Below are 15,281 nucleotides of genomic sequence, written 5' to 3' on the forward strand. Positions count from 1 at the left end.
GGCTTGTGAAGGTAGAGGGTAAAATGAATGCAGCAAACTACAGGGAAATCCTGGAGGAAAACCTGATGCAGTCTGCAAGAGATCTACAACTTAGGAGAAGATTTGTTTTCTGGCAAGACAATGACCTGAAGCATAAAGTCAAAGCTACACAGGAATGGCTTAAAACAACAAAGTTAATGTCATGCAGTAGCCAAGTCAGAATCTGGATCTCAATCCAATTGAGAAATTGTGGCTTAACTTGAAAATGGCTGTTTGCTCATGATCCCCGTGCAATCGTACAGAGCTTGAGCGCGTTTTTTAAAGAAGGGCATGGAAAAATATCAACTTCCAAATGTGCAAAGCTGACAGAGACCTATCCACACAGACTCAAAGCTGTAATTGCTGCCAAAGGTGCATCTATTAAATACTGATTTGATGGGGTGCAATCAATTATTTTGTGGTTAATAATTGTAATAAATTTAGATCAATTTATAGGAATTTGTTTTCACTTTGACAGGAAAGAGTCTTTTCTGTTGATTTGTGTCAAAAAAGCCAAATTAAATCCACTGTGACGTGAAGCCGTAAAACAATAAAACATGAAAACTTCCGGGGAGGTGATGTTGAATACTTTTTATAGGCAATGTATGTCAGTGATTTGGATGATGGAATTGATGGCTTAGTGGCCAAGTTATGGATGATGTGAAGATGGGTGGAGGGGGATGTAGTGTTGTGGAGGCAGAGTGGCTACAGAAGGACTTAGGAGAATTGGTAAAGAAATAGCAGATGGAATATGGTGTGGGAAAGTGTATGGCCATGCACTTCAGTAGAAAAAATAAAAGTGTAGACTACTTTCTAAATGGAGAGAAAATCAAAAATCTGAAGTGTAAAGGGACTTGGAAGTCCTTGTGCAGGATTCCCTAAAGGCTACTTTGCAGGGTGTGTCTGTGGTGAGGAAGTCAAATGCAACGTTAGCATTCATTTCAAGAGGACTAGAATATAAAAGCAAGGATACACATTTGAAAAGTTATAAGGCTCTAGAGATGCCTCATTTAAGAGTGTTGTGAGCATTTTTGGGCCCCTTATCTGAGAAAGGGTGTGCTGATGTTGGAGAGGGTTCAAAGGAGATTCACAAGAATGATTCTGCCATTAAAAGGCTTATCACATGAAGAGTTTTTGATGGCTCTGGCTCTGTACTCACTGGAAGTTAGAAGAATGAGGAAGGGGATCTCATAGAAACCTATAAAATGTTAAAAGGCCTTGACAGAGAGGATGTGGAGATGTTGTTTCCTATGTTGGGAGAGTCTAGGACCAGAGGACACAGACTCAGAATGGAGGATGGACCTTTTAGAACGGAGATGAGGAGGAATTCCTTTAGCCAGAGAGTGGTGAATCTGTGGAATTCTTTGCCACAGGCAGCTGTGGAGGCCAAGTCATTTGGTATATTTAAGGCAGAGGTTGATAGGATCTTGATTAGTCAGTGAATGAAGGGGTACAGGGAGAGGGCAGGAGACTGGTGGCTAAAAGCAAAAGGGACCAGCCATGATGAAATGGCTGAGCAGACTCAAACGGCCGACTGGCCAAATTTTGCTCTATATCTTATCACTCCACACTCATTGCGTGATGTATTGAAAGCAATTTTCCACTACTCAGTCCACTTGCAGTCGAAGAGGCTGTGGACCGACATTTGGGAATGAGATTGGGAAGTAGGGTGGCCAGCGGGGAGTTCTGTCTCTCGTGGCGGATGACGTAAAGCAGACCCCAATTCACGTTGGGCTTCACCGATGTCGACGAGGCCGTACCTTACCAACCAACGAAATCCTTCAACACCGCTGTCCAATCTCCCTTTGCCTTCTCTACTGACAGCTGCCATCTATCTACATTCACCTTTTATCCCCAGTAATTCTCTGTCACAACCTGAAATGCTGGCGCACACAAAGGTACTGGGACAAGTAAGAGTAATATCATACCCCCCTGTTGTTACAGGTCATGTCACAGCCTTCCACGTCAAACATTACCACATTCTGGCACTTGCCATCCAAACAAGCCTGTGAACAGAAAAAAGGATGTTAGTGCATCACAGTGTCCGTGTTATTAGCTTTAGTTCAGAATCCCCTACAATGGGATGGGGTCAAATCTGGGCATCCATGAGGCTGATCAGAAAGTGCCATCCGCTGCCCTCTACTCTACTCCCAGTACACTGATGCTGCACGTGCAGACTCCGCTCTAACTCCATCTACAAGTTCTCAGATGATACCACCGTGATGGGTCAAGTCTCAAATAAGGACAGGTCAGAGTGCAGGAAGGAGACGGAGCTCAGCAACATGTTGTCATGACAACATTTCCCCTAATGTCAACAACGGAGCTAATCATTGCCTTCAGAAAGGGGATCGGTGCACATTCCTATTTACCACAATGGTGTTGAGGTTGAAAGAGTTAATGGATCCAGGTTGCTCAGAGTAAACCACGAGATACTGGAGCCGAATTAGGCTATTTGGCCTATTGTCTGTTCTATCATTTCATCATGGCCAATTCAATTTTCCTCTCAGCCCCAATCTCCTGCCTTCTCCATGTATCCCTTCATGCACTGACCAATCAGGATCCTATCAACCTCTGCCACAAATATACATAAAGACTTGGCCTCCACAGCTGCCTGTGGCCAAGAATTCCACAGATTCACTCATCTCCATTTTAAAAGGACACCCCTCCATTTTGAGGCTGTGTTGTTTGGTCTTACACTCTCCCACCTCCATCCTCTCCACATCCACTCTATCAAGGCCTTTCACCATTCGATAGGTTTCAATGAAGTCACTCCTCAATCTTCTGTATTCTAGTGAATACAGGCCCAGAGCCATCAAACGCTTTTCATATGACAAGACATTCAATCCTGGAGTCATTTTCATGAACTTCCTTTGAACCCTCTCCAGTTTCAGCACATCCTTTCTAAGATAAGAGGCTCAAAACTGTTCACAATACTCCAAGTGAGGCCTCACCAGTGCCTTATAAAGTCTCAACATTACATCCTTGTTTTTATATTCTAGTCCTCTTGAAATGAATGTTACAATGCATTTGCCATCCTTACCACCGACTCAACCTGTAAATTAACCTTCAGGGAATCCTGCAGAACGACTCCCGAGTCCCTTTGACCCTCAGTTTCTTTTTGTGTTTTCTCTCCATTTAGAAAATAGTCAACCCTTTAATTTCTTCTAGCAAAGTGCATGACCATACACTTCCCAACACTGTATTCCATCTGACATCTCTGCCCATTCTCCTAATCTAAGTTTCTACTTCCTCAATACTACCTGCCCCTGCACTCATCTTTGTATCATCTGCAAACTTTGCAACATAGCCATTAATTCCATCACCCAAATCATTGACATATAACGTAAACAGAATCAGTCCCAACACAGACCCCTGTGGAACACCATTAGTCACCAGCAGCCAATAAGAAAAGGCTCCCTCTATTCCCACTCTTTGCCTCCTGCCAATCAGCAACTGTTTTATCCCTGCTAGAATCTTTCCTGTAATTCCGTGGGCTTGTAGTGTGATAAGCAGTCTCATGTGTGGCACCTTGTCAAAGGCCTTCTGAATATTCATGTACGTAACATCAACTGATTCTCCTTTGCCTGTCCTGTTTGTTATTTCTTCAAAGATGTCCAACAGATTTGACAAGCAAGATTTTACCTTAAGGAAACTGTGGCTCATTTTATCATGTGCTTCCAAGTACATAACACGAGGAGGAATGCCTTCTCTCAGAGAGTGGTGAGAGTGTGGAATGGGCTGCCAGTGCAAGTGCTGGCTCTGGGTTCGGTTTCAACACTTACCAGAAATGTGGGTAGATATGTGAATGGGAGGAGTAATAATGGCTATGGGGGCTTGTGGATGGGGAAAGGTAGACTATTTAATGGTTTGGCATGGACTAGATAGGCTGAAGGGCCTGTTTCTGTGCCGTGTGCTGTTTGGGACTGTATTTAGCGCTGTTTTGCTTGGGTATGGTTGAATGAACTAAGGACTTGGAGCCTCACACAGAGAAGGCTTATGGATGCAACATCATGTTTTTTACGGAGACATGGCTAAACAGTGATGTCCCAGACAATGTGGTGGAACTGGACGGGCGCACAGTCTTCAGGGCTGACAGAGCTGCAACAGCCACAGGTAAAAGTAGGGGAGGTGTTTCATGCATCTGCGTGAATCGAGTATGGGGCACTAACTCTACCATTGCTGACACTTACTGCTCTGCTGATCTGGAATACCTGAATATTAATTGCAGACCCTTTTATCAACCGTGAGAGCTTACATGCATCATTGCTGTCGCAGTTTATGTTCCACCGAATGCTGATGCTAAAGTAGCCATGACAGGCCTCAGAGCCGCTATTAGCAAGCTGCAGACATCGCATCCAGACAGAGCCTTTATTGTCGCTGGGGACTTTAATCATTGCAACCTATGTACCAAGATTTTACCAAAATGTATCATGCACCACGAGGGGAAATAAAACCTTAGATCATGTCTTAGAAATGTGGCTGATGCTTACAAAGCCACTATCCTCCCCCACATGGGACAGTCTGACCCAAGTACAGCCCGGTCATTAAACGTGTGAAGCCCACAATGAAGACTATTAGATCTGGCTGGAGGGTGCTGACTCTGCTCTTCAGCACCAATCCCAGCACACAGGCTGGAGCCCGTTTGCTGCCCATGCCACCACAGACTCTCAGATCAACATTGACTTGTACACCAACTCTGTCCTTGAGCACATCAACAAGTGTGTAGATAGAGTGACATCACAAAAACAAATAAAAATTTTCCCCAACCAGAAACCATGGATGAACAGAGAGGTTCGCCTCCTGCTCAAAGCCAGAGATTCAGCCTTCAGGTCTGGAGACCATGAGGCTTACAGCTCAGCCAGGGCCAACCTGAGGAGGGGAATCTCTCAGGCTAAACACATATATAAACAGAGAATCGAGGAGCATTTCAACTCCTCGGACCCCTGGCGCATGTGGCATGGCATACAGGTCATTACAGACTTCAAACCACCTAGTACTGTGCCCCCTTCCAGCTCTGCTCCCCTCCCTGATGAGCTCAATTACTTCTACGCTCGCTTTGTCCGAGAGAACAAGGAGGTCACTCTCAAAGCGGATCTCCCACCCGGTGAACTGCCTCTCTCACTTTCCACCTCCGAAGTCTGCGCCACCCTGAGCAGGGTGAATGTACGGAAGGCAGCTGGTCCGGATGGAATACCTGGCCGTGTGCTCAGAGTCTGTGTAGGGCAGTTGGCCGAGATCTTCACCCTGAGCAGGGTGAATGTACGGAAGGCAGCTGGTCCGGATGGAATACCTGGCCGTGTGCTCAGTGTCTGTGCAGGGCAGTTGGCCGGGGTTTTCACCCTGAGCAGGGTGAATGTACGGAAGGCAGCTGGTCCGGATGGAATACCTGGCCGTGTGCTCAGAGTCTGTGTAGGGCAGTTGGCCGGGGTTTTCACCCTGAGCAGGGTGAATGTACGGAAGGCAGCTGGTCGGGATGGAATACCTGGCCGTGTGCTCAGAGTTGGTGCAGGGCAGTTGGCCGGGGTTTTCACCCTGAGCAGGGTGAATGTACGGAAGGCAGCTGGTCCGGATGGAATACCTGGCCGTGTGCTCAGAGTCTGTGTAGGGCAGTTGGCCGGGGTTTTCACCCTGAGCAGGGTGAATGTACGGAAGGCAGCTGGTCCGGATGGAATACCTGGCCGTGTGCTCAGAGTCTGTGCAGGGCAGTTGGCCGGGGTTTTCACCCTGAGCAGGGTGAATGTACGGAAGGCAGCTGGTCCAGATGGAATACCTGGCCGTGTGCTCAGAGTCTGTGCAGGGCAGTTGGCCGGGGTTTTCACCCTGAGCAGGGTGAATGTACGGAAGGCAGCTGGTCCGGATGGAATACCTGGCCGTGTGCTCAGAGTCTGTGTAGGGCAGTTGGCCGGGGTTTTCACCCTGAGCAGGGTGAATGTACGGAAGGCAGCTGGTCGGGATGGAATTCCTGGCCGTGTGCTCAGAGTCTGTGTAGGGCAGTTGGCCGGGGTTTTCACCCTGAGCAGGGTGAATGTACGGAAGGCAGCTGGTCCGGATGGAATTCCTGGCCGTGTGCTCAGAGTCTGTGCAGGGCAGTTGGCCGGGGTTTTCACCCTGAGCAGGGTGAATGTACGGAAGGCAGCTGGTCCGGATGGAATTCCTGGCCGTGTGCTCAGAGTCTGTGCAGGGCAGTTGGCCGGGGTTTTCACCCTGAGCAGGGTGAATGTACGGAAGGCAGCTGGTCGGGATGGAATACCTGGCCGTGTGCTCAGAGTCTGTGCAGGGCAGTTGGCCGAGATCTTCACAGACATTTTCAATCTGTCCCTGGCCCAGGCAGTTGTTCTCACACGCTTCAAGATCACCACCATCGTGCCAGTCCGAAGCATTCCACTGCCACGGGGCTGAATGACTTCCGCCCAGTTGCACTCACCCCCATCATTACAAAGTGCTTTGAGAGACTGGTTCTATCACATCTGAAATCCTGTCTGCCCCTTACCCTGGACCCCCATCTATTTGCCTTTCGCACCAACAGGTCAATAGAGGAAGCCATCTCCACAGCACTCACTCTGCAATGACCCAGCTGGACAGCCCCAACTCTTACGTCAGAATGCTGTTCATTGACTTTGTTCAGCATTCAATACTGTGACCCCCTCCAAGCTGATCGCCAAACTTTGCCAGCTTGGTATCAGCTCATCCCTCTGCAATTGGAGCTTGGACTTTCTGACTAACAGATCCCAATCTGTTAAGTTAGACAACCTCTCCTCCTCCACTCTCACCCCAAACACCGGCGTGCCTCAAGGCTGTGTGCTGAGCCCTCTTCTGTACTCCCTTTTCACCTATGACTGCATCCCTGTACATGGTTTTAACTCCATAATCAAGTTCGCAGACGACACCACAGTGGTTGGCCTGATCAGAGGGAATGACCAGACGGCCTACAGGGACGAGGTCCAGCACTTGGCCGCATGGTGTGCCGACAACAACCTGGCCCTTAACACCCAGAAGACCAAGGAGATCATTGTGGACTTCAGGCATGCTAGGAGCCACACTCATGTCCCTATCTACATCAATGGAGCTGTAGTGGACCGTGTATCAAGTTTCAAATTCCTTGGTGTCCACATTTCCAAGGATCTCGCCTGGTCCCTGAACTCCTCCATCCTGATCAAAAAGGCGCAATAGCGCCTTTATTTCCTGCAGAGCATCAAGAAAGCTCACCTCTGTCCCAGGATACTGACTGACTTTTACCGCTGTACCATTGAGAGCAGACTCGCCAACTGCATCTCAGTGTGGTATGGCAATTGTCCCGTATCAGACCGCAAAGCACTCCAGCGGGTGATGAAAACTGCCCAGCGGATTATCAGCACCCAATTGCCCACCATTGAGAACATCTACCGTAAACGCTGCCTGGGCAGGGCGAGAAGCATCATCAAGGATGCATCTCACCCTAACCATGGACTTTTTACTCTCCTCCCATCCAGTAGACACTACAGGAGCCTCCGCTCCAACACCAGCAGGCACAAGAAGAGCTTCTTCCTTGAGGCTGTGACCCTGCTGAACCTCACATCACAGCGCTAAGCAGTATCGCACCCATATTACACCCATATTACACACACAAAATGCTGGTGGAACACAGCAGGCCAGGCAGCATCTATAGGGAGAAGCACTGTGGGCCAATGTGCCTATACTGTGCTGTAATGTGCAAACACAAGGAAATCTGCAGATGCTGGAAATTCAAACACACACAAAATGCTGGTGGAACGCAGCAGGCCAGGCAGCATCTATAAGGAGAAGCACTGTCGAGATTTCGGGCCGAGACCCTTCGTCAGGACTAACTGAAAGGAAAGATATTAAGAGATTTGAAAGTATTGGGGGGAGGGGGAAATGTGAAATGATAGAAGACCGGAGGGGGTGGGATGAAGCTAAGAGCTGGAGAAGGGAAAGGATCATGGGACGGGAGGCCTCGGGAGAAAGAAAGGAGGGGGGGAGCACCAGAGGGAGATGGAGAACAGGCAAACAACTAAATATGTCAGGGATGGGGTAACAAGGGGAGGAGGGGCATTAATGTAAGTTAGAGAAGTCAATGTTCATGCCATCAGGTTGGCAGCTACCCAGCCGGTATATAAGGTGTTGTTCCTCCAACCTGAGTTTGGATTCATTTTGACAGTACAGGAGGCCATGGATAGACATATCAGAATGGGAATGGGACGTGGAATTAAAATGTGTGGCCACTGGGAGATCCTGCTTTCTCTGATTAAAATGTGTGTGTTGTTTGAACTTCTAGCATCTGCAGATTTCCTCGTGTTTGCACCCATGTTGTACTGTCTCAGTACTTTTATATTTATGTGCTGTAGCACTTACTTTTTATTCGCAGTTATTTTGTAAATAACACTATTCTTTGTATTTCTGGTTAGATGCTAACTGCATTTCATTGGCTTTCTATCCGTACTTGGCCCAATGACAATAAAGTTGAATCTAATCTAATCTAATCTAATCTAATCTAATGACAATTAAGCTTGAACTTGAAATTGGTCCCTGGGGTGTTTGAGGATACAACCCCAGTTCCTGCTTGGTGATCCCTGCTCACACTCTGCGATCTACAGTCACTCACCATGTTGGTCCCACACCTGGTTCCCTGGTGGACAAGGTCGTCACTATTGGCATCACCTAATGTTGCGAAGATTGCCCGACAGGAATACTTCACACCTTTGTAAACCAGTGAGCTGGTTACCGTGGTGATGCTTCCTCCTCGTAGTGGAGTTGCGTTTCCACCATTGCACTGGATCTTCCCACACTGAACATCCCTGCGGAAGAGACGTTCAGACAACGTGATCATTGTGCATACAAGGACAGAATGGCACCTCCCTGAGGCCAGGTTAACGTAGTGATTGATGTACAAATCGACACCATCATGCAGCCATGTGCAATCAAACAGGCCCATGAAATTCCCCCATTTCTGCTTCCCCACCCTGTACTGGTGAAACTGAGTGACCGTCCCGCTCGGAAAATACCCTCCCCCCATCCACGTGGGTCTGAGTGACCACACCCCCTTACTCAGGAACAACCCCACCTCCTCGACACATCCACGTGTCTCGGTGACTGTCCCGCTCGGAAAACACCTTCACCCCCGTATCCCTCTGACACTCAGTGACCTCTCTCTGGGGGAGCACCCCCCCCCGTGTCCCCGTAATAGATAGGAATAGATAGGCGTTTCTGCAGCCGCAAACGAGACTCCAGGATGGTATGTTGCCTCCCTGGTGCAAGGGTCAAGGATGTTTCTGAGCAGCTGCAGGACATTCTGTAATGGGAGGGTGAACAGCCAGTGGTCATGGTGCACATAGGTACCAACGATACAGGTAAAAAACGGGATGAGGTCCTACAAGGTGAATTTAGGGAGTTAGGAGATAAACTAAAAAGTAGGACCACAAAGGTAATAATCTCTGGATTACTACCAGTGCCACGTGCTAGTCAGCGTAGAAATAGGAGGATATTTCAGATGAATACGTGGCTTGAAAAATGGTGTGCAAGGGGGAGGGATTCAAATTTCTGGGGCATTGGAACCAGTTCTGGGGGAGGTGGGAACGGTACAAGCAGGACGGTCTGCACCTGGGCTGGACTGGAACAAATGTCCTAGGCGGAGCGTTTGCTACTGCTGTTCAGGAGGATTTAAACTAATGTGGCAGGGGGATGGGAACAAGTGCAGAGAGACAGAGGGGTGTAAAATGAGGGTAGAAGCAAAAAGTAGTAAGGTGAAAAGTAAAAGTGGCAGGCAGGCAAATCCAGGGCAAAAAGCAAAAAGGGCCACTTTTCAACATAATTGTATAAGGGCTAAGAGTGTTGTAAAAACAAGCCTAAAGGCTTTGTGTGTCAATGCGAGGAGCATTCGTAACAAGGTGGATGAATTGAATGTGCAGATAGTTATTAATGAATATGATATAGTTGGGATCACAGAGACATGGCTCCAGGGTGACCAAGGATGGGAGCACAACATCCAGGTATATTCAATATTCAGGAGGGATAGACAGGAAAGAAAAGGAGGTGGGGTAGCGTTGCTGGTTAGAGAGGAGATTAACGCAATAGAAAGGAAGGACATTAGCCTGGAGGATGTGGAATCGATATGGGTAGAGCTGCATAACACTAAGGGGCAGAAAACGCTGGTGGGAGTTGTGTACAGGTCACCTAACAGTAGTAGTGAGGTTGGGGATGGTATTAAACAGGAAATTAGAAATGCGTGCAATAAAGGAACAGTAGTTATAATGGGTGACTTCAATCTACATATAGATTGGGTGAACCAAATTGGTAAGGGTGCTTAGGAAGAGGATTTCTTGCAAAGTATGCGGGATGGTTTTCTGAACCAACATGTCGAGGAACCAACTAGAGAGCAGGCCATTCTAGATTGGGTATTGAGCAATGAGGAAGGGTTAGTTAGCAATCTTGTTGTGCGAGGCCCCTTGAGAAAGAGTGACCATAATATGGTGGAATTCTTCATTAAGATGGAGAGTGACATAGTTAATTCAGAAACAAAGGTTCGGAACTTAAAGAAGGGTAACTTTAAAGGTATGAGACGTGAATTAGCTAAGATAGACTGGCAAATGATATTTAAAGGGTTGACGGTGGATATGCAATGGCAAGCATTTAAAGATCGAATGGATGAACTACAACAATTGTTCATCCTAGTTTGGGAAAAGAATAAACCAGGGAAGGTACTGCACCCATGGCTGACAAGGGAAATTAGGGATAGTATCAATTCCAAAGAAGAAACATACAAATTAGCCAGAAAAAACGGCACACCTGAGGACTGGGAGAAATTCAGAGTCCAGCAGAGGAGAACAAAGGGCTTAATTAGGAAAGGGAAAAAGGATTATGAGAGAAAGCTGGCAGAGAACATAAAAACTAACTGTAAAAGCTTTTATAGATATGTGAAAAGAAAAACATTGGTTAAGACAAATGTAGGTCCTTTACATTCAGAGACAGGTGAATTGATCATGGGGAACAAGGACATGGCAGACCAATTGAATAACTACTTTGGTTTTGTCTTCACTAAGGAGGACATAAATAATCTTCCGGAAATAGTAGGGGACCGAGGGTCTAGTGAGATGGAGGAACTGAGGGAAATACATGTTAGTAGGGAAGTGGTGTTAGGTAAATTGAAGGGAGTAAAGGCAAATAAATCCCCAGGGCCAGATGGTCTGCATCCCAGAGTGCTTAAGGAAGTAGCCCAAGAAATAGTGGATGCATTAGTGATGATTTTTCAAAATTCCTTAGATTCTGGATTAGTTCCTGAGGATTGGAGGGTGGCTAATGTAACCCCACTTCTTTAAAAAAGGGAGGGAGAGAGAAACCGGGGAATTATAGACCGGTTAGCCTGACATCGGTGGTGGAGAAAATGCTAGAGTCGGTTATCAAAGATGTGATAACAGCACATTTGGAAAGCAGTGAAATTATCGGACAAAGTCAGCATGGATTTGTGAAAGGAAAATCATGTCTGACGAATTTATAGAATTTTTTGAAGATGTAACTAGTAGAGTGGATAGGGGAGAACCAGTGGATGTGGTATATTTGGATTTTCAAAAGGCTTTTGACAAGCTCCCATACAGGAGATTAGTGTGTAAACTTAAAGCACACGGTATTGGGGGTATGGTATTGATGTGGATAGAGAATCGGTTGGCAGACAGGAAGCAAAGAGTGGGAGTAAACAGGACCTTTTCAGAATGGCAGGCAGTGACTAGTGGGGTACCGCAAGGCTCAGTGCTGGGACCCTAGTTGTTTACAATATATATTAATGATTTAGATGAGGGAATTAAATGCAGCATCTCCAAGTTTGCGGATGACACAAAGCTGGGCGGCGGTGTTAGCTGTGAGGAGGATGCTAAGAGGATGCAGGGTGACTTGGATAGGTTAGGTGAATGGGCAAATTCATGGCAGATGCAATTTAATGTGGATAAATGTGAGGTTATCCACTTTGGCAGCAAGAACAGGAAAACAGATTATTATCTGAATGGTGACTGTTTAGGAAAAGGGGAGGTGCAACGAGACCTGGGTGTCATTGTACACCAGTCATTGAAGGTGGGCATGCAGGTACAGCAGACGGTGAAAAAGGCAAATGGTATGTTGGCATTCATATCAAGAGGATTCGAGCACAGGAGCAGGGAGGTTCTACTGTTGTTGTACAAGGCCTTGGTGAGACCATACGTGGAGTATTGTGTGCAGTTTTGGTCCCCTAATCTGAGGAAAGACATTCTTGCCATAGAGGGAGTACAAAGAAGGTTCACCAGATTGATTCCTGTGATGGCAGGACCTTCATATGAAGAAAGATTGGATCAACTAGGCTTATACTTGCTGGAATTTAGAAGATTGAGGGGGGATCTTATTGAAATGTATAAAATTCTGAAGGGATTGGGCAGGCTAGATGCAGGAAGATCGTTTCCAATGTTGGGGAAGTCCAGAACGAGGGGTCACAGTTTAAGGATAAAGGGGAAGCCTTTTAGGACCGAGATGAGGAAAAACTTCTTCACACAGAGAGTGGTGAATCTGTGGAATTCTCTGCCACAGGAAACAGTTGAGGCCAGTTCATTGGCTATATTTAAGAGGAAGGTAGATATGGTCCTTGTGGCTAAAGGGATCAGGGGGTATGGAGAGAAGGCAGGTACAGGGTTCTGAGTTGGATGATCAGCGATGATCATACTGCACTTTGGATGTGGCCTCACTAGTGTCTGGATAGATGCAGTAAGACTTGACTACTTTTATTCTCCAAACCCCTTGAATAAAGGCCAGCTGTCTGTACTAGTTGCCACAGCCAAAGGCTGGCCTTCTCTACCACAGGGCTCTCTGCAATGAGCCAACTAACTAGTCCAACACACACAAAATGCTTGAGGAACTCAACAGATCAGGTGCTGTCTATGAAAAGGAACAAGCAGTCAATGTTTCCGGTTGCGATGAAGGTTTTCATCCCAAAACATCGACTGTTTATTTTCCTCCATAAATGCTGAAATTTTCCAGCATTTAGTGTGCATTACTCAGGATTTCCAGCATCGGCAAAATCTTCTGTATTTATGAATAACTAGTCCTGTCTCTTTCCCAATGACTGGTGGAGGTACTATTTCCTCATCGCTAAACAGAGGAATTGTTGGGAAGAATTCTCCTGACATATTCAGAAATTAGCCTTCAAGCTGATCTTTGCCACTCTGATTTGTCCAGTATAAATGCTTTTTATTCCTGAGGAGGCTGATTCACCTCCTCCTATTCCAATCTCCAAGACAACAATTAGAGGGGCTGCCTAACTTCTCAAATAATTTTATTTCCAGCTAATAATTTGATGTTTCTGAACATCAGGGGAAGATAATTCCTTTCAACATAATCCTCAGTTTAGAAAGATTCCAAAGCACACTGTGTGATCTAAGGATGTAAAAAATCCAACCCTAACAGGTATTAACCAACCCCCTTGTTCAAACAAAATTCACCACATCACTCACAGGATAGACATCACCTTGTCTAAATTCCGTTTGTTAAATTGTATGCAGATTCAACTGCCCTAACGTGATTTATACAAAGTGCATCTGGAAGAAATCTTTCAATATGTAATCACAAACAAGAGAGAATCTGCAGATGCTGGAAATCCAGGCAACACACACAAAATGCTGGAGGAACTCAGCAGGCCAGGCAGCATCTATGGAAAAGAGTAGAGCTGATGTTTCAGCAGGACTGAAGGGTCTCGGCCTGAAACATCGACTGTACTCTTTTTCATAGATGCTGCCTGGCCTGCTGAGTTCCTCCAGCATTTTGTGAGTTTTGGGTGGGGGAGATATCCCAGCCTTATGGTTTTGGCAGGACCAAAATCAGACACACCCTCGACATATAGAACATAGAACAGTACAGCACAGTACAGGCCTTTCAGCCCACAATGTTGTGCCAACCCTCAAACCCTGCCTCCCATATAACCCCCTACCTTAAATTCCTCCATATACCTGTCTAGTAGTCTCATAAACTTCACTGGTGTATCTGCCTCCACCACTGACTCAGGCAGTGCATTCCACGCACCAACCACTCTCTGAGTGAAAAAACTTCTTCTAATATCCCCCTTGAACTTCCCTCCCCTTACCTTAAAGCCATGTCCTCTTGTACTGAGCAGTGGTGCCCTGGGGAAGAGGCGCTGGCTGTCCACTCTGTCTATTCCTCTTAATATCTTGTACACCTCTATCATGTCTCCTCTCATCCTCCTTCTCTCCAAAGAGTAAAGCCCCAGCTCCCTTAATCTCTGATCATAATCCATACTCTCTAAACCAGGCAGCATCCTGGTAAATCTCCTCTGTACCCTTTCCAATGCTTCCACATCCTTCCTATACTGAGGCGACCAGAACTGGACACAGTACTCCAAGTGTGACCTAACTAGAGCTTTATAGAGCTGCATCATTACATCGCGTCTCTTAAACTCTATCCCTCGACTTATGAAAGCTAACACCCCATAATCTTTCTTAATTACCCTATCTACCTGTGAGGCAACTTTCAGGGATCTGTGGACATGTACCCCCAGATCCCTCTGCTCCTCCACACTACCAAGTATCCTGCCATTTACTTTGTACTCTGCCTTGGAGTTTGTCCTTCCAAAGTGTACCACCTCACACTTCTCCGGGTTGAACTCCATCTGCCACTTCTCAGCCCACTTCTGCATCCTATCAATGTCTCTCTGCAATCTTCGACAATCCTCTACACCAGGGGTGTCAAACTCATTTTAGGTCACGGGCCGGATTGAGCAAAATGCAGCTTCATGCGGGCCGGATCAGTCGGACGCGTGCGAACACAGCTTTCGTTGCCTCCGTTTTTTCAGCCTGCTCTCATGTGTCTCAGACTCTGCTATAACTACAAAGTGTTTCACTTTACAAATTCCGTTTCTTATGAAGAAGACTGCCGAGCAAGACTGCCGAATAAACACTAAAAACCCTGAAAACCTGGTACCTGAATAAACTCAGCATTAGCCATATCATACGCCATAGGCGCTTCGATTACTGGGGCCAGCTTTAATAGTAATTAGATATTATCTCGCGAGCCAAAGATAATTCCACCGCGGGCCGGATTTGGCCCACGGGCCTTGAGTTTGACATATATGCTCTACACTATCTACAACACCACCAACCTTTGTGTCGTCTGCAAACTTGCCAACCCACCCTTCTAACCCCACATCCAGGTCGTTAATAAAAATCACAAAAAGTAGAGGTCCCAGAATAGATCCTTGTGGGACACCTGTATGAAACCTGAGAAAGGTGGGTTTCTCGCCACGG

General features: G+C 46.6%; 1 protein-coding gene across 2 annotated transcripts in view; it reads right to left on the reverse strand.

Annotated features, from left to right (window-relative positions):
• Nucleotides 1-15,281, reverse strand: part of LOC140726065 (disintegrin and metalloproteinase domain-containing protein 12-like) — a 315,802-nt gene that overhangs the window by 59,222 nt on the left and 241,299 nt on the right. For both annotated transcript variants that reach the window (XM_073041991.1, XM_073041992.1), the window contains exons 16-17: nucleotides 8,618-8,810; nucleotides 1,947-2,024 (exon numbers count right to left, since the gene is read on the reverse strand). In XM_073041991.1, the coding sequence (XP_072898092.1) occupies nucleotides 1,947-2,024; nucleotides 8,618-8,810 (271 nt within the window). The remainder of the gene's footprint in view (nucleotides 1-1,946; nucleotides 2,025-8,617; nucleotides 8,811-15,281) is intronic.

This window comes from Hemitrygon akajei, chromosome 4, assembly GCF_048418815.1.
Source record: "Hemitrygon akajei chromosome 4, sHemAka1.3, whole genome shotgun sequence".
Classification (NCBI taxonomy): Eukaryota; Metazoa; Chordata; class Chondrichthyes; order Myliobatiformes; family Dasyatidae; genus Hemitrygon; species Hemitrygon akajei.